The following is a 26047-nucleotide window of genomic DNA, read 5'->3' as shown; positions in this document are numbered from 1 at the left end:
TAATATATACAATGTAATATAAGTATTATAATATAATAATAATAAATATATATATGCTCATTATCCTATTTTTTGGTTGGCTATGTTGAACAATTTTGCATTGAGTATACCAGATCATTTAATTTATAGAGATTATTCTTGAATCTCTGCGAGTTTCTTGTGTTTATTGTGATTCGCATTGAGTCAACCAACATTAGTTTCATATATGGGCAAGTAAACATGGCAACCTCTGACGTGCTGCTTTCTAAAAACAGCGCTGTCTGATAGTGGGCCTTGGCGTGCGGGAATGCCAGTCTCATTATAGAGGGTACAGACAAGCGCTTGGGCCTGATTTCACCCCGCGACCGAGAACTGGAACAATTTAATTTTCTCGACCCAAAACGGTCTCATTCTCAACTTCAGTGGAGCCGTTGCTCGCCAAATCAGGATGGACAGCTTGGAGAAGCAACTTATTTGTCCCATTTGTCTGGAGATGTTCACGAAACCGGTTGTGATTCTTCCCTGTCAACACAATCTTTGCCGGAAATGTGCTAATGACATTTTCCAGGTACAGTTATTACGATAGGTTTGGTTTGTCAACATTATTACTAAACAAAAACTTATATCCAGTCGTTTAGTTTAATATTGACGTAAACATAGCAAATTATACTATATATGCTTGTAATTGTTGTTATGAAAAAAGCTGAAATGTAAATAATGAATAGGCTAGGCAAAATAATGACAGGAAAATTATAGGATTTAGTCATAATCACGATTAAAATGTGATTATATATAAAATTGTTAAATTGTAATGTAATCAATTGTAAATTAATGTCATTGTAAAATTGAGAAAAAGTCACAATATCACTTAAAAATGATATATTATTAACTTTATGATAATACCAAAGTCTAGACAAGGTAAATCAAAAAGAAAAAAAGTTTAAATTAGCATTAAAAGTAAATTAAGAGATCATTTGTAATTACAAAAGTCAAAACTGTCACAAATTTAAATATTAATAGAGATATAAATTTATATAAGAATATAAGCCATAATTATGAGAAATAACATCAAAATAAAGCAAGATTATGTGATAAAATTGAATATAAAGCCATAATAAAGTTAAAATGAATATTAAACTTTTATTACAATAACATTTTATAATAAAACTATATTACAAATTACAATAATTAATCATTTATAATATTGGTTATCTTAAGATATGAGTATTTGTATAATATCTCCATACAATGATTATTTGCTGTCCCATACACACTCCCTTTCCAGTCTTCAAATCCATACCTTCCCATCAGAGGAGGCTCAGTGACGTCAGGGGGCCGTTTCAGGTGTCCATCCTGCAGACATGAAGTTGTGCTGGACCGCCATGGGGTTTATGGCCTGCAGAGAAACCTGTTGGTGGAAAACATCATTGACATGTACAAACAGGAGTACATCAGGTTAGATCTGGGGAAACAAATGCCTTGGGAATCTCTAATATGATGTCCATGTGGTTTAACAAGATCCCTTGTGTGTAATACCTTAAAAAATTAAATAAATGGGAAATGATTTCAGACAGAAATGGGCAAATCTAGAAGCTCCAGGGCTCCATACGGTGACCATTCGCAAATGCAGCAAAGATTTGTAAAGCAGTTTTATGTCTGACTACAGTGAAAATCTTCAGTTGTGTCCCAAATAATGTAGTATACACTAAACTAGACCATTCACCCTATTTATTTATACTATAGACTTGTCACCAAATTCAGGAAAAGTCATAATTATGAAATATAACCATCACTGTTCAAAAATTGTCTGCACTATTGGTGTGTGTCTGCGCTGTGTGTGTGTCTGCGCTGTGTGTGTGTGTGTGTGTAAGTGTCCTCGCTGTGTGTGCGCTTGAACTTTGTAACGACTTTGTGTGTGACTCATGGTTGCAACTCACAAAAACTGCATCAAATACTGATGGGTAAAGTTCTTACTGTAGTATTTCTCACAAACGCGATGTGGAATCTGCTTCCTGAGGCAGCCGAGGGCGGCGACTGAGGCATGTTGCTGACAGGCACGTGGGAACAGTGGGCGGGGAGGACTAGCCTTAAAGGCCCAGTACACAAAAACAGCAACCAAGTTTTACCGGCTATAATACAGACACTTCAAACAGCTATAACAAATACTCTGATGGTTGTTTTGAGCTCAAACTTTACAGACACATTCTGGGGACACAAAAGACTTATATTAAATCTGAATAAAGGGCTAACCTAGGTGCCCTTTAATTGTTTTGTGGTAAAATTGCACTTCAATATACACCTCTTTCATTGGAATAATCTTCCAACCGTTCAGTAAAGTGCATGAAGAAACCATTTTTCTCAGAAAAAGAAAAAATCTTATAATGAGAGCCGACATGCTTTTAAGAATGAAATTCCCCAAGGTTGAACGATTAAAGTCTCCACCGCACCGCCACTTTGCATCCCACTTAAGCGTTTCACTTTCTGAACTTAAAACAGCTTGTTTTGGCTGAGAGGTTTATCTTTTAAAGCTCAGTCGCTGTTATTGTACTGCAATAGACAGATGTCCATGTGACTCGAGACCTGTGACTCAGATGGGTCAGAAGGCTAAGGATGACGGTCAGCTGGCAGCAGACTTATTTTTAGTTCCACTAGTCAGCGTTGAGTCTCCTAGACACACTGACACACATCACAGACCCTCAATACGGCCCTGTGAACTCTACAGTTATTTGATTAACTGTTGATCTGGAGCCCTGTCCACATTTGAACCAAAGTCGAGGGGTTCGAAAAGTACTGATCTGTTTTGTCATACGTTTAACCTCAGTGTTTGATATTCATAGATCTGTTGTTTTCCACAGCAGCAGACCTTCTCCTGAGAGGAAGGTTGACCAGCCGATGTGTGAGGTTCATGAGGATGAGAAAATCAACATATACTGTCTGACCTGCGGCGTCCCCTCTTGTTCTATGTGTAAAGTGTTCGGCGCCCATAAGGACTGTGAAGTGGCCCCTCTTGACAGTATTTACCAGACGCAAAAGGTAAAAACTGTAGTGTTTTTGATGCATATTGCTTTTTTAAATTTGAGCTTTCCATACCATATATAAATATGTGCAAATTACAACCAGTATATGGCACAAGTTTATATGTGGATTTATAAGTCATAAATATGCAATACATATTTCAAAATATTGCAAAAATGGCTATTTTCATATATTTTTTCCCAACCATATGTATTAAAAAATAATATAATATATAATAAAAAAATAATGTAATTTAATAATAATAATTAATATAATAAAATACATTATAATTATTTATATATATATATATATATATATATATATATATATATATATATATATATATATATATATATATATATATATATATATATATATATATATACATACATACAGTTGCAATCAGAATTATTAACCCCCCTGAATTATTAGCCCCTCCTGTTAATTTTTTCCCCCAATTTCTGTTTAACGGAGAGAAGATTTTTTTCAACACATTTCTAAACATAATAGTTTTAATAACTCATTTGTAATAACTGATTTATTTTATATTTGGCATGATCCGAGAGTAAATAATATTTGACCAGATATTTTTCAAGATACTTGTATACAGCTTAAAGTGACATTTTAAAAGCCTTAACTAGGTTAAATAAGTTACCTAGGCAGGTTTGGGTACTTAGGCAAGTTATTGTATAACGATAATTTGTTCTGTAGACTATTGAAAAAAAAAACTGCTTAAAGGGGCTAATAATTTTGACCTTAGAATGGTTTTTAAAAAATTTAAAACTGCTTTTATTCTAGCCAAAATAAAACAAATAAGACTTTCTCCAGAAGAATATAAGAAAAATATTATCAGACGTACTGTGAAAATTTCCGTGCTCTGTTAAACATAATTTGGGAAATATTTAAAAAAGAAAAAGAAATTCAAAAGGGGTTTAATAAATCTGATTGCAACTGTATATAAATTATAGCTAATATATTTGAACAAATGTACATATATGTAATTCCAAGGATTAAAATATATGAAAAGGACCATTTTACAATATTTTCAAATTGAGGTCATATATGTAATTAGCATCTATACCATATATCCAATTTCTATGTGGTTTTAGTGTGAAATATAGCTATGATTTCGAGCATCTGAACAATCTGAAAAGCTACACCCATTCGAACCACCCAATAAAATAAAACACATTTTTGTAGGTAAAAAAGAAAAAATTCTGCATATTTAAAAACTTAAAGAATAAGACAAACTAATAATATCTTGCTGAATGAGTGTTGACTTTCCAGTTATTCTTTTGGTGAATTGTAATTGTAAATTGAGATGTGATTAATCCAGTCAAAGCCTGTTTCTACTGTAAAACAGAGCCTGATTGTTTTAAATTCACTTTCCATACATGAGATCTATTTTCTATAGGTTGAACTTCCTAATGATTTTTAATGATGCTGGAAAGCACACAATTACTATGTGATTGGATTAAAGATGTCTGATTGCTTTAGTAAAGTAAACATGAAAAAACAGCACTGGAAACAACAGCATTGTTTCTATGTAATTTTTGATGTACTGAGGAATGTTTTAAGTAAATCTGACCCTGAAAAAAAAAACACTGTATGGGTCAAAATTAACGATTTATCTTTTATGCCAAAATCATTAGAACATTAAGTGAAAATCATGTTCCATGTAGAAATTTAGTAACTACCTGACAAAAGTCTACCTGACTACACTACCTGACAAAAGTCTTGTTGCCTATCCAAATATAGGAACAACAAATAAAAAGTTGATCATTTGGTATCAGAAGTGGCTTATTTAAAAGACAAAGGCCTCTAGTTTATGCTTATTTGACCAAAATAAAATATGATCATGCCTTTATTTTTAATTATTTAATTAGGATAGTAAGGTCTAACTTTGCTTAGACAAAAGTCTTGTCACTTAGCAGAAATAATGTAGAGTATAGAATATAAAGTCATGGTGCAGTGAAATAAGTATTAATATTGTGTATGACTCTCATGAGCTTGGAGGACTGCATCCATACATCTCTTCAATGACTCAAATAACTTATTAATAAAATCATCTGGAATGGCAAAGAAAGCGTTCTTGCAAGACACCCAGAGTTCATCAAGATTCTTGGATTCATCTTCAATGCCTCCTCCATCTTACCCTAGATATGCTCAATAATGTTAATTTCTGGTGACTGGCTGGCCAAACTTGGAGCACCTTGACCTTCTTTGCTTTCAGAAACTTTTATATGAAGGCTGAAGTATGAGAAGGAGTGCTTTCCTGCTGAAGAATTTGCCCTCTCCTGTGGTTTGTAATGTAATGGGCAGCACAAATGTCTTGATACCTCAGGTTGATAATGTCGCCATCCACTCTGCAGATCTCTCGCACACCCCCATACTGTATGTAACCCCAAATCATGATTTTTCCTTCACCAAACTTGACTGATTTCTGTGAGAATCTTGGGTCCATGCAGGTTCCAATAGGTCTTCTTCAGTATTTGTGATGATTGGAATGCAGTTCAACAGATGATTCATCGGAAAAGTATACCTTCTGCCACTTTTCCAAATGATCAACTAGAAGTCAAGTTATTATTTGTTGCTCTTACAACTGGGATCCACGACAAGACTTGTCAGGTAGTGTAGATTAGCAGTTATATGCATTGCAAAGCACTTCATTTAGACAACATTAAAGGCTAAATCTAAATTATTTAGATTTTTTTGAACCCTCAGATTCCAGGTTTTCACATAGTTGTACCTTAAATATAGTCCTGTATCACTGTCAGGTGATGTATGAATCTCAATTCAATAAAAAAAAAAGGCCAAGGTGTTTTTTTACATGCATTTTTTATTTCTCTTTACTATTTGGGCATATTAGAACCTAATTAGAATAAAAACCTGATTATCATCTCTTGATATGATGTACTTTTAGAGAAAAATTATGTCCATATACAGTATGTGGACTCGTGGTCCGAATTTACATAAAACCCTTTTTCCTGAATTCTTTTAATGCATAGAAATTATTTTTTGGAACTTGCTTTGACTATCAGAGAGTAAAAACTAATTGTTTGCCATTTTGGACAGTTAAAAATAGTGTTTGGGACATTTCATATGCTGCAAAACAGTTGCAGGATGACACTGTATGTCTGTAACAAAATATAAAACATTCAAAGTATTTTAAATAGCCACTTAAGAGCTAAAATGTGCTGTCAACGTATGTGGACACTCAAGCCCTAGGAGGTTATGACTGATTTTGTTGTCAACAGTCACAAATGTGTTTCTATCATAAGTCTTAAGCTTTTTAAACAATAAATCATGCGAAACTGATGAATATACACAGTGCAAATGAAATTACATACTTAGTAGGGGCTATTTCTGAAATCAAATGGCTAGTGTGAATAAAATTTGTCACCTGATCTACACAGTCATCTGTGTAAATAAAATTTGTCACATGACCTATACAGGTTGCATCACTTGATGTAAATGAGGCGTAATTGGGCCCTTTATGTTTGTGTGCATAAGTATGGCAGAATTTGCGTCAGCATGCATGCGCTTGTCGGCGCAGCATATATTTTTACAGTTGTGTGTTAATATGCTTACGCACGTCCTCATCTCCAGACAGAGCTCTCGGATGGAATAGCAATGATGGTGGGCAATAATGACAGAATCCAAGGCATCATCAGTCAACTGGAGGAGACCTGCAGAACCATAGAGGTTAGTCACCCTGTGTGGGGGCTTCTCCCTCCCCAAAGCCTGGCAGAACAACAGGATTATTGATGAGGAACGTAACAACGCTTCCTCTGACAAAAGATCCACACGCTCTGGCATCAATGAGCCAGGCAGGCAGGAAGCTGGACTCTCTCCAGACCTCACAGTTGCATTCGTAGAGGATCTATGATTGACAAGCAAGCAGAAATGAGCCGTCTCTGTTGAGCATATGGCTCCTCTGACGGAAAGTCATTGTGCACAAGGTTAAGGGTTAGATGCGGTCGAAGAAAAGAAACAGGTAGTCAAATTATTGATTTAGACAAGTTCTAAATATCAATCTTAAACTTTTGCCGGTCCATAGTCAATCACTTACATGTTTTAAAACATTGCACGTGCAGATTAAGTGGCTTTCTTTTGAATCATTTTATTCTCAGATTTTAATAAAATGAAGATTACATGCTATAACCACGCGATAACCACTCGAGGGTTAGGGATTGGTTGGTTTAGAATTAAAAGAATAGTTTATAAGGGTTCTAATGCTCATCAAGTTGCATTTATTTAAGATGCAAAACGTATACACTCACTGGCCACTTAATTAGGTACTGTACACCTGTCCAACTACTTGTTAACGCAAGTTTCCAATCAGCCAATCACATGGCAGCAACTTAATGCATTTAGGCATGTAGACATGATCAAGATGGTCTGCTGCAGGATATATATATATATATATATATATATATATATATATATATATATATATATATATATATATATATATTCCTCAGAGATTTTGGTCCATATTGACATGATAGCATCACGCAGTGGCTGCAGATTTGCAAATATTATATATATATATATAATGAGTTATTATTGTAATACATACTCATTATTTTAAAATAACCATATTCTATTTCAATATATGCTGCAATGTAATTTGTTCATGCGATGACAAAGCAGAATTTTCAACAGATTTTTCTCTTTTAATATTTTGTATTACTATCAGTGCTGAAAACAGATGCTACATAGTAGTTTGTTATAATGATGAATAGATGAACAGACAGTTCAAAATAATATTTTTGTAACCAATGTACATCCTAAATTAATATCATCCATTTTTTAAAGAAAATACACCTTAAATCTTTTTATAGTAATGTATATAATCTAAACATACTTTGATTGATTAATTACTGTATATTTATGTATGTGACTGTATTGCATTTTATACTAAATTTATATTTAAACATATTTCCAGGAAAATGGCCGACGACAGAAATCCAAGGTGTGTGAAAAGTTTGACCATTTGTACTCAATTCTTGAGGAAAGGAAGAGAGAGATGAACCTGAAAGTGAACTCCGAACAGGAAGAAAAGTTGAACTACATACGTGGCCTCACAAAGAAGTATGGAGATTATCTGGAGTTCATGACTAAAATCATGGAGACAGGAATACAGACACTGGAAGAACCTGAGATGGCTGTTTTCTTACAGGTCCGGTAAACCTATAGTAGGTTACAGAAACAGGGTTACCACAATAATAATAAAATATATACAGTTGAATTATTAGCCCCCCTGAATTATTGGCCCCCTGTTTATTTTTTCCATAATTTTTGTTTAACGGAGAGAAGATTTTTTCAACACATTTCTAAACATAATAGTTTTAATAACTCATCTCTAATAACTGATTTATTTTATCTTTGCCATGATGATAGTAAATAAAATTTTACTAGATATTTTTCAAGACACTTGTATACAGCTTAAAGTGACATTTAAAGGCTTACTACGGCAATTAAGTTAACTAGGCAGGTTTGGGTTTTTAGGCAAGTTATGGTATAACGATATGGTAGACTATCGAAAAATATAGCTTAAAGGGACTAATAATTTTGACCTTAAAATGTTTTTAAAAAATTAAAAAATGCTTTTATTCTAGCCAAAATAAAGCAAATAAGACTTTCTCCAGAAGAAAAAATATTATCAGACGTACTGTGAAAGTTTCCTCCTTGCTCTTTTAAACATCATTAGAGAAATATTTAAAAAAAAAAGTCAAAGCGGGGCTAATAATTATATATATATATATATATATATATATATATATATATATATATATATATATATATATATATATATATATATACACAGTCTGAATTATTAGCCCTCCTGTACTTTTTTTCTCAAATATTTCCCAAATGATGTTTAACAGAACAAGGAAATTTTCACAGTATTTCCTATAATTTTTTTCTTCTGGAGAAAGTCTTATTTATTTTATTTTGGCTAGAATAAAAGCAATTTTTAATAAAAAAAAAAAAAACATTTTAAGGTCAAAAATATTAGTCCCTTTAAGCTATATATTTTAAAATTGTCTATAGAACAAACCATCATTATTCAATGATTTGCATAATTAGCCTAACTTGCCTAATTAACCTAGTTAAGCCCATTAAGCTGAATACTAGTATCTTGAAAAATAACTAGTTAAATAGTATGTACTGTCAACATGGCAAAGGTAAAGAAATCAGTTATTAGAAATTAGTTATTAAAACTATTATATTCACAAATGTGTTTTTTTTAAAAACCTTCCATTAAACAGAAATTGGAGAAATTTTGATATTTTATAATAGATAATACAGTTTTTTTAGTAAATGCTGTTAAAAGGAAAATATGCTAAAATTGATGTGTAATCATTTAAGCATTTCTGTTGATAGTCACATTCACAGCAGACACACTGTATATACACTATTAAGCAGATATGTTAAAATCCATGAATTTAAAAGGCTGGCACGGTAGTTCAATTAACAAAATCATGAAAACTGATTCATAAAAATGTGTGGGAACCCTGAAAAAATTCTATATATTTAGCACACACTTTTTGTTATCTTTTCATAAAATAAATAACCTCTTTCTCTCTCATGTCATGCAGACTGCTAAACCCCTCCTGCAAAAGTAAGTGACGATCCCTTCTGCAACTTTAATGCATATTTTTCATGTTGAACATACACCAGATTGATTTCTTATTTGTTAGAATTGCAAAGGCATCGAATACCTCACACCTGGAGAGAGTGGAGCGCGGCTATGAGAGCATGGATCATTACTCTGTACACTTCAAGAGAGAGGGCAGGGCCCTGCGCAATATCGACTTCATCAGAGGTACGACTTCACCTGAAATGCCTGATTAAGCTTCAGCTATCAACATGTTTGGGTTTAAATCAGGTTAGCTTGTTGAACTGATTACTCTGTGAAAGTAACCTTTCCACGTTTCATTCAGAAGTCCTTGAGATGTTTTCAAATTTTGATTCGAGCAACCAATTCAAAAGCCAGCCGTCTTTTCAGTGTATTAAATAAAAATTGTAAGCCAATTTTCAAGAACCAGCAGAAATGTGGTGTTAGACACTGCCAAAATAGTGCAGTTGATGGTATCTTCATACTCAAAATGGTTTGAGAAAATGCAGGTTTTAGATTTGACACTTTTAAAGCCCATTCACAACAAGAATGATATTTATTTCATCAGTTGCATCGTGTGTCTTGCTTGAATTCTATAGAGCAGAATGCATTTTGATTGGCTGATCTGACTGATTTATAGTAGTGGTATGAAAGAGTATTCACAATATTTAAAGTGATATATTTTTCGTTATTAAAGTTACTGGCTTTGGTGTGGAGTTTTGGAGTGCAGTAATGGAGGTCATCTAGCAGGAAAGCCACACTCCCCTGGTTTCAGTAACAGAGGCTAGTGCTTCAGTTGAGGCTATAGGAGTGAGTTTCACCTGCATTACGCTTACTTCTCCCAAATCTGGCTCCCATCTGGGTTATCGCACCAATATAACCACTCACTTGGGAAGAGATTCAAACTGTCACTTCTGGAACGAAAGGCAGGCATCTTTATTTCTATAGTGCTTTCACAATGTAGATTGTGTCAAAGCAGCTTAACACAGATGTTCTAGTAAATTGAAACTGTGTCAGTCCAGTTTTCAGAGTTTAGTTCAGTTCAGTGAAGAGCAAATTCCTCAATGCGCAGCTCCACAAGTCCCAAACCAAGCAAGCCAGTGGTGACAGTGGCGAGGAACAAACTTCACCGATTGACTAAAGTGAAGGAAAAAACCTTTAGAGAAACCAGGCTCAGTTGTGCACGACCATTTCTCCTCTGGCCAAATTTCTTGTGCAGAGCTGCAGTCGAGGCGCCGGAAGCTGGACGTCCATTGCTGGAGAAGCTGCAGGTGTGAGGATGCTAATGAATTTCTTGAGGCCATGGAAGTGAGCTTTACCTGCATTACTAAGGGTCTCCGTTACAGTCACACCCATAAACCTTGCTGCCATTGGGTTACAGCACTAAAGTAAACCTTCTAATTCTGCTCAGCCCACTCCAAGCAGGATTTGAAACTGAATTTCCAGCATGGAAAACAAGCATGCTAACATTCTTTATTAATAGAGTAATTTAGCATTCATGTTAGCTTGCCCCCTTCATCATGCTCAAAGCAGGATAAGTAGGACCTGAAGACTTACTTAGTGCCTTGATCAGTATGGTTGAGGGGGGTAAGTGTAATGAGGCCAGTTAGGATAAGCCGTACAGGTAAACCACGCCCCTGGCTTCTAGAGGTGCACTAGCGACTGATGCTAGTATATCGGTTGAAGTCAGTGGAGTAAAGCCTCTCTCCCATTTGGGTCACAGCACCCTTTTAATTCTACTCTCCTCAGGGGGATTTTAATGGGCATTGCAACCTCTTACACATGCTTTGTGTCCAAGGGAAGCAAGGTTTACCTGCACAGCTCTTAATAATAAAATGCCTCCGTTACACTTACCTCCCTAAACCTTACTCCTATTCTGGTCACAACACAAATGTAACCTCTCCAGTTTTCTGTTGCTCACCACACTTCAAGCAAGATTTGAAACATAATTTCCAGCATGGGATGAAAGCATGCTAACAATCCTTGTTTTAGCATCTGTTTTAGGGTGTCCACCCCCTATCCTGCTTTAAGCAGAGTGGGCAGAACCTGAGGTGGTACATCGGTGTTGTGACCTAAACGGAAGTGAGATAGGGGATAGTGTAACTGAAGTCAGCTAGTTATAGGCCTGTTACAGGTGGTGGTCTTAGTGTCAATGCTGCTTTTCTCCTGTGTTTCACGCAACAACAGTTCATGTTCAGCATATCACCATATGTGATTTTAGGCAATTTGTTTTTATTTATATTAAGCTCAACTGCACTCATTTTCTCACTCTAAAGTGCAAACAGACGATGGGGGATACAAATTCTTAAGCAACAGTCCACTTCTGCCATTGCATTCACTAACGTTTCATTCATGTCCCCGTGACAAAGTTACTTCAAAGTCAATACACTTCATAATGTTCATTTCTTCCAGAATTCTCAGCATAGACATGGTTTCCCGTTCACACCAAAAATGCCCTGTCTTGCTTGAAGCCATTCTGATTTGTTTGTCGTCAAAATGACAACTGCTGTGTGTGCATCCTGTCACAAAATGTAGTACTCAAAACGTTAATAGTTTGATCAAGGTGTTTACACTTCAGTACTACACTTCAATAATGCGACTAAAGTAGGAGCATGCCACAAGTCTTATTAAAGTCGATTATGATTTTAGTCAGATTAAGTTTACAATGGAGACTCTTAATCAGAGCATTGTCATAATTGTATTAAAATTGGAGTATTGGTGTCCATGTAAACATACTTGCTGTTTCAAATCTCCCTTGTTTAAGAGAGAGCAGAACTAGAAGTGCTAAAACCCTCAGCCTGCACTCACACGTCAGTTTTCCCTTCCGAGCCTTAGAATGCTTACGTCATCGATGATGAGACTGTTCAGTTTTGTAGAGAAGCGCTCTTGCTCAGTACGATGGAGATTGCTTTATTTATACTGCTTTGTATCATTTTAAGTCAATTGGGATGCTGTGACACACAGTCAAACTCGCTTTTGATGCTCGAAGATTTTAATGAAAGTCCTCGGGCTGCTAGTATTAGGAGGTTTGCTGAAGGTGGCAACTGACTTGCAGCGAGGGGTTTGCATATTTAATCAACTTTGACTGTTCGTGTTCATTGAAAAATTAAGAATGATGAAAAAACCATTTGAAATAGTCCCTTATGTGACGTCGGGTCTTCAGTTTTGCATACCGTGCCAAAGCCCAACCGAACCACACTCTTGCACCCTCTTCCAACCAGGACAAGGCTGGTCAATTGAACCCGGGTGTGACTCAGAGCACTTACACAAGTCAAACAAACCAGGAAACCGGGGTCAAAAGCACCCGGGCACGGTTCAGATAGCCTAGTGTGAATACACCCTAAGAGGCAATCTAGTAAGAGCCTGCAGTCTTCAGAAACCAGAGAAGTGGATTTACTTGGCCAGTTGAATGAACCACTACCGCCACTCCTGCCCCCACAAACCCTGAGCACACGCAGACCTGCCACATCCTCCTAACTTCCCTAAAGTGCACATGCCAACACAAATATTGATCCAGCATTCTCACTGCAACCTGTTCACAACAATATGGACACCTAAAAAAACAGACCCTTTTACCAGATGCTGGAACTTTTTGTTTTTGTTTTAGTGACTACTTAAGAAAAGTCAGTAGATGACTAAATATAAACATAGACGACTTAGGAAACCCTTCCAAGATTTGTGGTGTTGTTTACTGCGTAGGGAGTGTTCGCGTGGTATTTTCGTCGCAGTTGGCACAGCAGTGGTATTTGAGTTATGAATGATATGTTTTGCCTTAAATGTTGTCTGGATTTCTTATTTCTAAACGTCAATGACAATAAAAGAGTACCCCCATGTAGTGTAATCAATTCTTGAGTTTGGACTGAACGCATGCATGTATACAGTAGATGACTGATCTACTTGAAGAAACATCCGTGGCAATGCGTGGAAGTAATCTCCACATCTTTTTTTGCTCACGGAGTTGCCTTCCCCTGGTTTGTAGGCGAGAGTAAACAAGTGTTCACACATCTCGGTGGTCGAGCTGAAATAACGATGCCAGGACATTGCGTAATCCATATATTCTGGTCCAGTGGAGGGTGATCAGTGACAGGATGTGCTTCTGTGGCTGGATTCACACAGAGAAATGGCTACAACCAACTTAATGAGGCCCATGGAGCACAACTCTTACCATGTGTGGCTTCCACCTTTTGCAATGAATGGATTTTATGAGGTGCAGAATGAAACGTGAGGTTTAACCGAACTGTAATGTATCTTGTTAGTTCACATCTGAAGTATTGATCTTACTTAGATGTGCTTAACCCATTCAGATTAGGACATGGTTCAGTGAAAAGATCTCTCCGGTTGCTGATGGTATGAGTCACCACACGTCAGGTATTTGGTGTGAAACGTTTCACTCAGCACCGGTGTTTCTACTGCATTTGGTAATCGGTCACATTTTTCATAATATAGGCAAGTCTTTTTTTTCCTTCGTCTTTATTTTGTGACATCAGTGGTGCCTCTAAAGTGAATTATGTCTTCATAGACGTGGCAAGTCTAGAAAAAAAATCAATCTCTTTTGTTTATTTATTTATTTTAAAATACATTAGTTTCATTGAGAGTCAGCGAGTATATTGATTTAATAATTCAGTTTTTAAGTGCAATACCCTGAGGTATATGCATTTCTGATTTGTTTTTGAGTTTATTAAAAAGTGTGAATTCAACCTGAAGGGGGAATATTAACTATGAAGGAATTATCCTGGTAATCTCCCTGGTTAAGGCAATCAAGATGTCAACCATCTCTGGGCAATTCTTCTGACATAATAGCACTCATCACGTTTTATTTTCAGTTATATTGACACATGTAATGAGTAGTGATTGTGAAATATGCTCCAGTGTATATATTTTAAACATGATTTAATCATTTTTCATGTCAATAATCTTACACAAGAGGTGTCAAACTGTCTTTCAAAGTTTTATTGAAAAATATAAATATAAGACATTCTCTTGCACAACAAAAATTAATGGTTGCTCATTAGTTTATTAACAAACTTAAACAATGTACTGTATGTTACAATGAGACTCAAGTCTGTCAGATAAAATAATACAGTACTGGAAAATATTGTCTTTTTATTTTTTAAAGGAAACCCAAACGTTTTTCATCTACAGTTCTGAATGATCACTTATACAATAACATCGATGGAAAGTGATGACAGTGTTGCGCTTCTGAACACTTTGATTCATATACACCTACTGCACTCTATTCGCCTTCGTTGAGATATCTACAAATAAAGTAAGTCACCGGTATAAATAGATCATGATGGAAAAGCAGCACTATGGTACAGAGTATTCATGTTTGTGCTAAATGTAAAAATATCTTTGGCTGATGGGTTCGCTCGTGGTTACTTCCCGAATATTTCCATCATTTTGCGGTTGCTGTGAGCTTGCTGGGCCATTTGCTCGGCTCTGGCCATCTCCAGTACTTCTCGTAGCAGATGAAAGGTCAGATCCAGGGAAATCGGCGGCTCCTCCGACCTGCGCTCTCTCTCCATTGAGTCGAGCGCCCGGAGCGCGTAATTGCCATCCAAGCGGCCGATGTTTCCAACTTTCCCCTCCAACAGACGCTGCGTTAACTGGAGCTGCAGCGCTCTTTTGGGATATTGGGATGTCTCGGGGAAGCTGTCGGCTGAAGATCGGGGAGAAGTCGGGTTTCTGTTGCCGAGCCGGATGAAGTACTCCTCCCCCAAGCGTGCCAAAACCGGCGGAGACTGCCGCTCTCCATCGGGGTCCGTGGCTGGCTGATTGGAGCTGCTCTCGATGGCTCTACATTCATACGGCGGTGGAAAGGCAACGAGCAGAGCCACCGTGGTGACGAGAAAATTGAGCTTCATGTCAAAAAGTGGCGAGGAGAATCTGCGGGAGAAGTGAGTCAATTATGCGCACGATTTCAACTTCTCGGCAACTGTTTTGCGCACTCTGGGACGGAGCTCAATCCTTGACAGATGCAATTTAATTAAAGCGCCCTTAGTGAACACTTGCGTTAATTTTTTGCATTGCATTGCATGCATATTTTTAAATCCACTTGGGCATTTACGCGCGCCTTAAAAGTTGGATAGCTGGGTGCCTCATTGTGCGCAAAACACGAGGACGCATCCATAGCAATACACACTGACTAAAATAAAGATTACCAGTTTAAGATATTAACATTACCAATGGTCTATACCTCAATATGAGCTGTCATATTCCAGATAAGATGTTGCGTACCTGTGCGTAATTGGTAAATCCTTGGATGGTTTTTGAACTTTGCGAGGCGCGTCTGTCTTCCAGTTGCTGCCTATCAAGTTATTACTTTTAGGACTTCTTCAAAGCAAGGCTGGAGTTTGCATTTATATAGGCACGGTCAGCGACAAGTGTCACGCATTTAGTAGCTCGCGTCTGCGCAGAGGGGAGAGAGAGTTGACTTGAATGAACGTAAGTGAACAGTTTTCGGTTTGAATGAGTCATCGAGGTTTGTGTGTGTGTGCGTGTGTGTCCTTGAGTGTGTATGTGTGTGTGAAAAAAAGATGCACACAGAACCAGGGGTATTTTCGGATCCTTTATATTGACATTCTTCCCTCTTGAATGAATATGTAAGACGGTATCCTTTAAATAATTTGAAAGCTTTATGTTCTTTAAAATATATTGAATGCATAGTGATAATTACGAGGATCTCTAATTACGACCTGAACCCACAAAGGATGTCGAAATGAATATTCAAGACTGTACCCTGTAAATATATTGAAAGCTTTATATTAGTATAGCTTTAAACGCAGGCTGCGGATTATGATGCTTCATAATTACGACCTGAATCCTTAAAGGAAGCAAATACAAAAGTTTAAGTGAGAGTTCAAACAACGATTTTATTGAACTAATGTTAGATATAAAGTTATGCAGCATGCATAAAACAAACGATTGAACAGATAACAAAGTCCTGTTCTCTTGAGAAATGTTTCCTCCACAAAAATAAGAGTCTTGTTTCAATCTTATTTAACATTCGCATCACAAATATATGACGAAGCCATTATTCGTATTTTGAATGCAACTGCAAAATGACGGTTACCTATTCGCGCCAAATTGACCTATTTGTCTTGCACAAAACTAAAGTCAGCTGACAAAATGAGATAAATTAAAGGGACTATCTCTTACTTTTTTAATGTAGCCTCTAAGTTGTTTTTTTATTGTTAATGTGAGAACAGCTTGTAACATTCAGACCATCAAAAATGCCTTCAACAGCTTCCTGTGTCGTTTATGAAAGCCATTGTTTGTATGGAAACATTGGTTTCATAATAGTGAAAGTGTAGTCACCACGTTTTGGCATATATTATCACTATTTGTATAAAAGCACCTATGCTAACTAACGATACAATTATGATTAGCATTATGGTTTAACCACAGAAACATGTTTTGTTTAGTTTTTTGTAGTGAAACTTTTGAATGTTTGTAAAAATATGAAATATGCAGTTCCGAAGCCTCTCTTTCACTGTATGAATGAAATAAAAGCTTCTACTGTGTTCAAGATGAAAAGTTTGGAGAATGTAAACAAAACACTAAAACACCATGGCTGAGTCCGAAATAGTCTACTACTCAGTAGGTACTGCATTTGAATTTAAACATACTACTCGGCCGTAATGAAAAGTACATTCTATACAGTATGAATTTCAGTAGTATGATTGTAACTCCAACGTACTATATCCACCATTTTGTCAGTTCCGTCAGTTGCGTTGCTTCACTCCCATTTATAAATTCTCTCACGGTGCATCATGGGATAGTGTAGTATCCATCTGATACGCATTTCAGAATCTCGCCGGAAGTAGTAGGTCATCTAGGTACTTCTCACAAACTGATTTTTTGAATTCTATAAATTCAGACATACTCAGCTTGCATGCTGTTTTTAGCGTACTATTTAGTATGGAAGTACGTGATTTCGTATGCACCTCATTACTGTAGTTTACATACAGAAAGCTAATGCTAATGTGGTATTTATCAGTCACCTTTGTCTATTGCAGTGTTCTTTTCTCAATCTCGATATGTACAACTACCAAATTTGTGAGTGATTTTGCCTCTTAGGCCTCCATTTTGCTTATTTAATATAAAAAGTACACATCTACAATCATATAAAACCCACAACAAAATGTAAACAAGTTCACAGCATCCTCCATCCTCAGGTTGTTGATTTTGCTGAATGTCGTTCTTGACATGGCAAATGCAACCAAGAAAAAAAAGACGGGGAAATTTATTTCTCAGGGGTCCAACCTGATGGCTAGTTCCTATAACTGAGTTCCTTAAACACAACACAACTCAGGAGCAAACTACTCTACTGCCTTAAAGATATATTACTCCTTCTAGCTAAAATAAACCTCTCCACCACTACAGTTGAAAAAAAAAGTAATTTCACAAGGAATCTGCTTAATTTGTTCATTCATTCAATTTCCTTGGCTTAATCCCTTATCTACCAGGAGTCACCACAGTGGAATGAACCGCTAACTATTCCAGTATATGTTTTACACAGCGGATGCCCTTCCAGCCGCAACCCAGTTCTGGGAAACTTCATTTGTTCAATTTTGTTTTGACAAATGAAGTACGATTATTTCAGAGCACATTACACAGTGTGTGTGTGTGTGTGTTTGTCAGCTACTGTCCTGAGCTGTTGGAACCAGTACAGACCTCATTAATATTCATGACTGTTCCAAATATGGTCAAAACCAGCCATATAATATAATACCAATTCTTAGAGTTGGAAATGGACCTGTTCAAATACCCCTTTAAAGTACTGACAGAAAAAGTCATTGCCTTTAACAAGTTATTGAATAATTCATGCAATAATTCAAATGAAATAATAAAACTTGTCTTGTTTTCTGTTGTGAATCCATAATGTTTACTTAGAAGCAGCTTGCTTGGCTAATTTTGCATTTCACTGACTGATTTCGAATGTTTAGTTACATTCCTGATCCTTGCCCGTTTGCATATTCATCTCTAATTACCAAAGATGCATTTTAAACTGGTGTAACTGCACTAATCAATTCCTTGCTTGCCAGTCCAGGTTGTTCCCTCCTTAAAATCAATGTCAGATATGTCACGCTTAACTGCAGGTTGTTCAGTTGTTGCAGCCGCAGCCGCACAGGCGTGGTGAACTTCGGCCAGTGTTCTAGTAAGGGTGTCACTTATCCAGACAGCACAGACAGAGCTCTGGGTCGCAGTGATTACAGATGCGCAGCGGCAGGACCACGTCACTCTCGCAGTCGCTGCTGTCAAGTGCTGTCCTCCCCCCCAAACCCCCACCTCTCACTCTGCTCTGGCCATGAGGGAGGCTAAGAGCCAGAACACTTGGCTCCAGCCTCTTCACACCTGCTTTCAGAATGCCAATCAGATTTGCATCCCAATCAGCTTCTAGACAATACATGCTAACATTTGTAAATAAAGTGAAGGTTACATGTTTCCCAAACAGTTCTGAATGGATGTTTTCAATTGCTGCAGTCATGCTGGGTTTTACAAAAACATTATTGCTAAAAACGTGCAAAATTATTAGCCACTTTTAATACACAGGATACAAATCTCACTAGGTCTCAAATAGGTATTTCTGCTTTTGACAAACAAATGGTTTGAAAAAAGGGGTGCTTATTTTGGATAATGGCAGAGCTGAAGTAAATATTCTACTATTATTTATTTATTTCAGAATTAGAGTACATTAGCGTCTGCCCACATTTTCAGCAGTGATGGTTCTGGAAGTATTTTCCCCTTCATTTTTCCATAAGGATAAAGTGTTATAAACCATGCAAACCAACCAGCTTAGATCACATTACAAACTTTGATTTAGAACACAAATGTTAAGGAAAATTAGACAAGAATTTTCGGGGAATACAAAAACGAAATGGAGAAATATAAACTCATTTAATAAAAATATTACACGTATATACAAAAAAAAATCTGTAATCTGTTTATCAGTAAGTTTCCATGTATTCCAATTTTGGTTCTTGCAACACATTTCTTCATTGTTGCATTTTGCGCTTCAGTTCTCTATTGGAGAGAGATCGGGACTGCAGGCAAGTCAGTCAAGTAGCTGTATCCAGCTATTTGACTGTATGGTTTTACATACTGTAAAACGCAAATAAAAAGTAGTGATTTCCAAATTTACTTTGAATTGCATTTATTGCAGACAATATGATCAGAAAAAAATCATGTTTTGTCAGATCATCTTCATTTGATTTGTAAATACACATCCTTTCCTGTCATTCAGACCTGCAACACATTACAAAAAAAGTTGTGACAGGAGAAACTTAGGACTAGCCATCGGGTAAATTGTTTAAATAATTATGTGATTTGAAACAGGTGATGTCAACAGGTGATTGTAATTATGATTTGGTACAAAAGCAGCATCCAAGAAAGTCCTTTAGGAGCAAAGAGGATTGCCAATTTGCCAACAAATGCATGAGTGATGTTTAAAAACAACATTCCTCAAAGAAAGATAGGAAGACATTTGGATATTTCACCTTCAACGGTGCATAACATAATTAAAAGATTCAAGGAATCTGGAGGAATTTCAGTGTGTAAAGGACAAGGATGCAAGCCTAAGCTGAACAACTGTGATCTCCGATCCCTCACTGCATCAAAAATCATCATTGGCCCAGGACTACTTTGGGAAACCTTTGTCAAGTACCACAATACATAGTTACACCTACAAATGCCAGTTAAAATGTACTGTAAAAGGAAGCCCTATGCTAACAGTGTCCAGAAGTATAGTCGACTTCTCTGAGCACTGAGGCATCTGGGATGGACCATCACACATTGGAAATGTCTACTGAGGTCACACGAATCAGTATTTCAGGCATTTTTGGGGAGAAATGGACATTGTGTGCTCTGGACCAAAGAAGAAAAGGAACGTCCAGGCTGTTACCAGCAATAAGTCCTAAAGCCAGGGTCTGTCATGGTATGGGAATGTGTCAGAGCCCTTGGCAAAGGTAACTTGCACTTTTGTGATGGAACCATTAATACTGAAAAGTACATAGAGATTTTGGAGCACAATATGCTGCCTTCAATTCCAGGGACTACTGCATATTTCAACAAGACGATGCAAAACCACATTCTGCACACATTATAAAGTCCTGGCTGCGGAGGAAGAGGATACAGGTACTTAACTGGCCTGCAGTCCTGAGATGTCTCCAACAATACAGAGTGGTAATGCTTTACTTTTTTTTTGTTGCTTTACAGCAAAGTCACTGGTTCAAGTCCCGTCTGGGCCGATTGGCATTTTTGTGTGGAGTTTGCATGTTTCCTCCACGTGCTCTGGTTTCCACCACAGTCCAAAGACATGCACTATAGGTGAATTGAATGAACTAAATTGGCTGTTGTGTATGAGTGTCTGTTTGAATGAAAGAGTGTATCAGTGTATGCATGTACTCTGGCGTAAAACAACAAATACACAAGTGTATTTGGTGGTCCATTCAGCTGTGGCGAACCTGATAAATAAGGGATTAAGCGGAATGTAAATGATTGAATGAATTAATGAATGAATTAATGATTTGAAAGTAAATCCTACACCAAATTTTGGATTATTGGACATTTTTTACTACACCAAATAAACATCATTAATGTCTCAAATAAAGTTGAGCATAGTATAGATTTTATGACATAAATGTATGCGTTGTTTTATGGCTATTCCTTTATTTAAAACAAAACAAGTCAAAATTATCTCATTGCTGTATGATTTTAACAGTTGTGTATAATCCAAAAATCAAGAAATAAGAAATGGGACTGGACGAAATTACCATTTAGAGAGGGAAACAAATATGTGATGTTAAGCTAAAAAACGAATGCTCTAACATAACCATTAGTTCCTACAATAAAAGCATGTAATTTATTCATCTAACATTTAAAAAAAAAGTCGTAGGGCACCTATTTGCACCCTATTTGTGGAAAGTGCCATTACATTTATGATATGTGGGATGGGGAAGGCTCAGGGGAAAAAGGCAGACGGCTAACAAGAAGAGTGGATTCATCCCAAGAATAACGTTATTATGGATAATGACTGCATCCATCTACGATAAAGCTGACAGATGAAGAAGCGCGGCAGACATCTTGGTTCTATTTTGAGCCCCTCAAAGCACCTAGTCCCTAATCCAGTCAAATTTACGCCGGTGATTCACTCTGAAAATTAATTATTATTATATTCAGGTTACCTCAGTCGTCTGTGTGATCTTAAGAACGTTGGACGAAACACATTTATGAAGCATGCATTGATGTTTCAGACTGAATACTTATTGTTTTTCTGCTTCGCCGCGTAGGTTTTTTGATTATGATTGATTGTAGAAGCGTTCAAACAAATGATAAGGTCAAAAGCTTAAGTGTTTCCCCGCAAAAAAATAAAGCAGAGCAATTTTCCCTTTTCCCCCTTCAGGCCTGGTGTCAAGTCCCATCATGACATGTGGCTGCTTTGTGACACAAATCCAACGTACCACCTCGCTGTAAAATTCGCCAAAAATTTGCTTGTGGTCATCGATGTCACTACGGTTTCAAATCAACGTCCGTAAGTGGATCACAAAACACGCCATGTGACCAAACAAAGGAAGTGCCACAGGCCCAACACACTGGTGTCTGTTGGCTAATAAGACTCATAAAGCATATGATGCGTTGCTTTGTTTACCAGCGGCCCTCACGACAAAAAGCCGACCCACTTCAGAGAGTTAGTGAACCATTAAATCTCGCTCTTGATAAGCGCAACACTCAAAAGTTCATTCGAGTCCTCACCTCATTTGTACCTCGTGTCGCCAAAAGACTCTTCACTTTCATTCCTGTAATTGCATCGGATTACGGCAGCGCTGTTAACAATGACGCCGTTAAGCTGCGCAGCGTCATCAGCAGATATAGTCTATTCTGGTCAACTGCGAGGGGATATCAATAAAAGGTTGTCACAACTATAAATGAGTTTAAAAAGGCTCCGAGTGCCTGCTGATCTCCCGCTCCAAATAGACTGGGGTCCGACTCAATAGAAAGGGGCTCATCTGTCTTCTCAATGGGGGTGTTTACTGATATGAATTGGTGTCTTTAATTGAATTTAGAAAACTTGGAATATTGGCTCCCTCCGGATTTTCAGATGCATATTAATGGGGTCTGGAGACGATTAAAAAACAGCACACTCAGATGTTTGAAGACAACATACTGATATTAACTGAAAGACGGTTATGGGTTGTGGACCATAATAAATGAGGTTTACTAGAATGCCTTGTAAATTGTATTTAATTGTTGAGGGAAAATTAATTTTTTACCATGATTTAGAGAAGATACCCATTAATATGTAAATTTGTGGAACAGATGCCAAAAATGTCAGGAATATTTAGATGATATTTTAAAGGCACTACATAAAAATACAAATGAATTGTCATTTAAAATCACTGCACTTTGCCAGTATCCTTCAAATCAGGTTTTACCCATTTGAATGAAAAAAATAATAGTAAGAAGTACAGGTCAAACAAGTACACAAATATTTTGGCATTTTACTTTCATAAAGGTTACTTGAACATTAAAGGGCCCCTTTTTTTTTACCCCATTCTTAAGATTTAAGTATTTTATGTCTCCAGAATGGGTCTGTAAAGTTTCAGCTCAAAACACCCATCAGATTATTTATTATAGCTTTTTAAATCTGGGAAATCTGTAGCCTTCATGTAGATAAACAGCACAGTGACAGACAAGAATGAAGCAGGCCCCCCTTACTACAGTAAGAACTTTCCCAACTGTTATTTGATATGAGTTTATTTAAGCATTTCTGCAACGAGTCACACACAATGTCATTATAAAGTTCGCGCACACTCACACATACAGATGCGTTTAGGTTTGCACTGCTTTTGCATGGCAAATGTGACAGGATACACGTTAATATCCACTGCTGTATGGACATCCGTTATGTTAATGTACAAAGCATCTTCTTTTATAATTGTACTCAAACTTTGCCTGACCTGTCATCCCTCCTGTTTTTACCGAGATTCTTCCGTATTTTACAATTCTATCCCGCTATCATCCTGTAAAGGTATTTTCCAATATTTCTCCCATATTTAAATCTTTCTATGAAGGGTGGCAATAAACATTAAAGAGCTGATCCATCCTATACGCAACCCATACCGCCGAATCACCAGTGGACTCCCCTTGCTCTTAAATGTGAACCTATTCTGTGCTTTCATTTTATTTAGGCATGAAAACACTTTGAAATAAAATGTAAAAACTGCAAAATTTCCGTTCCTTTCCATTACAGGCGCCGTTGCCCCTCCTATGCGTTCCTCAAAACAGTCAGTTTATGTAGCGGTGTGGGACTGTCAGGCGCATTCCATAGTGATAAATAGACACTGTTTCCCAAATGGATTCTGTACACGCGATTTGAAGAGAGCGAATGTGGAAATGACACTTATCCCTTATTTTCACATCCCAGTGTTGATATGACTATGCGGCTGTAGCGATGAATTACGTAGCGATTTTACTCTATTTATTACAAACATGGACTGTTTTAAAAAACATTATAAACTTGTAAAACTTGAGTTGCAGATGATTACAGAGAGCTGAACAGATCTTTTAATCCCAGTTGCTTTGAGCATGTCCTGTCATGTGGATATGATTATACGCGTTACTATAGAGACACGCTAATACGCATCTGTCAATCTGTTCGGTGGGCGGGGAAACCACACTCCTACATCAACACGCCTCAAAATAGGAGGGATTTGGATCCTATTTTAATGTCAAGAAATTAAAAAAAGAGACTTGTGTTTCTGTCACTCCAATATGACTGTGGACACACTATACCTGCACATAGTTCTTTCCAAACAACTTGCAAAAGATGATTTTCATCATAGGTGCCCTTTAAAGCAGGTGCATTTGAAAAATAATTTCTTTATTATTTATAATACTTTATTTATTATTGAAAATACTTTGATATAAAACATGAATATTTTAGATAAACCTTTAATAATTAATTAAAATGTTGTAAATATTTGGCTACACTCCATTATTTGAAATATTAAATTTGTTTATATATATATATATATATATATATATAATATTATATATAAAAAATTAAAAAAACAATATTTGGTCTACTAAACTTGACGCAGAACTTTTTGACAATCATTGTTTGAAATAACTAACTTATATTAATATAACTTAATATAATTAAGTTAATTAATATAACTTAAGTTTAACATTTTATGAAAAATAGAGTATTATAAACTTTTTTTATATATTAGCCTATTTATTTGACGCTTTACAAATATTTTTTAATGACTTTTGCCCAAGCTTATACATACTTGGTGACCTCTGTCCCTTAAGCCACATGAATAAAGCTGAATCACAGTGGACACAGAGCTGTATCATGCTAGGCAGACGGGTGATTGTTAAAAACTGATAATCTTGCAGCAGACCTCTTATCTTCGAGTGGATCTCAGAGTTAGGACAAGTTGCAGCTTTTGAAAAACTCTCCTACAGTTAACGTAGAAGGATTGAAATTTATTTTGATAAATTGGAAAAAAATTCTGAATTTCTGTGACCCACAATGCTAGCAAACATGTAACAAGACAAAATAATAATTAAAGCTTTAATAATTTTCTTGTATGTGTTTTGATTTGGTTTACTCAATTTATATGACGTTATTTATGTATTGTATTTATTTATTTTGTATTGTTCTACTATTATGTTAATGATCTGTATTTGATATTCATCTGCATTATTTGAAATAAGTTAAAAAAAAAGAAACATTTAATAATAATTTAGGCTTTTGTTAACTAAAAACCAACATGAGATCCAATATTTGAATGAAACAGTTGCCTGAATTCTTTCAGAGTCCCAGATGGGAAACCTTCCTGGCTTACAGTTCTGATCCATTTTTTATAATCTAATGTTCCCTTCAGAGGCGGCACAGCAGCTCGGTGGTTAGCACTGTCACTGGTTCAAGTCCTGGCTGGACCAGTTAGTGTTTCTAAGTGGAGTTTACATATTCTCTCCATGTTTGCTTCAGTTTCCTCTGGTTTTTCCCACAATCCAAAGACATACGGGTTATCAATTGAAAAAAATTTATTGGCCATAGTGTATACGTGTGTGTGAATAAGAGTGTGTATGGGTGTTTCCCAGTACTTGGTTGCAGCTGGAAGGGCATTCGCTAGCATAAAAAACTTATACCAGAATAGTTGGCGGTTCATTCCGCTGTGGCAGCCTTTGACAAATCAGAGACTAAGCCAAAGGAAAATTAATAAATGTTCTGTTCAGCTCCAACAACCTTATGGGATAGCAAATTGTCCGCTGGTTTTACACTACACAGGCACTAAAAGAACCGCACAAGTCTTTAATCTGAAATGAATTATAATGCAAACGCAGCGGAGACTTTATTGTCTGACAGACATGTCTGAATTCATCTGCTGTACCCTATAAGTTTTAATAAGCTTG

The 26047-nt window shown here is 36.5% G+C and overlaps 2 protein-coding genes across 4 annotated transcripts in view; one reads left to right on the top strand and one right to left on the bottom strand.

Moving 5' to 3' along the window:
• Positions 1 to 281: 281 nt before the first annotated feature.
• Positions 282 to 26047, top strand: part of trim55b (tripartite motif containing 55b) — a 91272-nt gene continuing 65506 nt past the window's right edge. Inside the window, exons 1-7 of one of the 3 annotated variants that reach the window (XM_056450356.1) lie at positions 282 to 547; positions 1265 to 1434; positions 2838 to 3012; positions 6604 to 6699; positions 7946 to 8179; positions 9603 to 9625; positions 9705 to 9829. In XM_056450356.1, the coding sequence (XP_056306331.1) occupies positions 428 to 547; positions 1265 to 1434; positions 2838 to 3012; positions 6604 to 6699; positions 7946 to 8179; positions 9603 to 9625; positions 9705 to 9829 (943 nt within the window). In that variant the 5' untranslated portion in view covers positions 282 to 427. Of the gene's footprint in view, positions 548 to 1264; positions 1435 to 2834; positions 3013 to 6603; positions 6700 to 7945; positions 8180 to 9602; positions 9626 to 9704; positions 9830 to 26047 lie in introns of all 3 variants that reach the window. The other 2 variants (XM_056450355.1, XM_056450357.1) reach the window with 2 other exon arrangements.
• crhb (corticotropin releasing hormone b) lies at positions 14610 to 16013 on the bottom strand. The gene is made up of 2 exons (XM_056450359.1): positions 15860 to 16013; positions 14610 to 15508 (listed from the first exon to the last, which is right to left on the bottom strand). The coding sequence occupies exon 2, from the start codon at positions 15484 to 15486 to the stop codon at positions 14998 to 15000; it is 489 nt and encodes a 162-aa protein (XP_056306334.1). The 5' UTR covers positions 15487 to 15508; positions 15860 to 16013; the 3' UTR covers positions 14610 to 14997.

The sequence above is a fragment of the Danio aesculapii genome, chromosome 24 (assembly GCF_903798145.1).
Source record: "Danio aesculapii chromosome 24, fDanAes4.1, whole genome shotgun sequence".
Classification (NCBI taxonomy): domain Eukaryota; kingdom Metazoa; phylum Chordata; class Actinopteri; order Cypriniformes; family Danionidae; genus Danio; species Danio aesculapii.
This window is presented reverse-complemented; position numbering and strand designations above follow the sequence as displayed.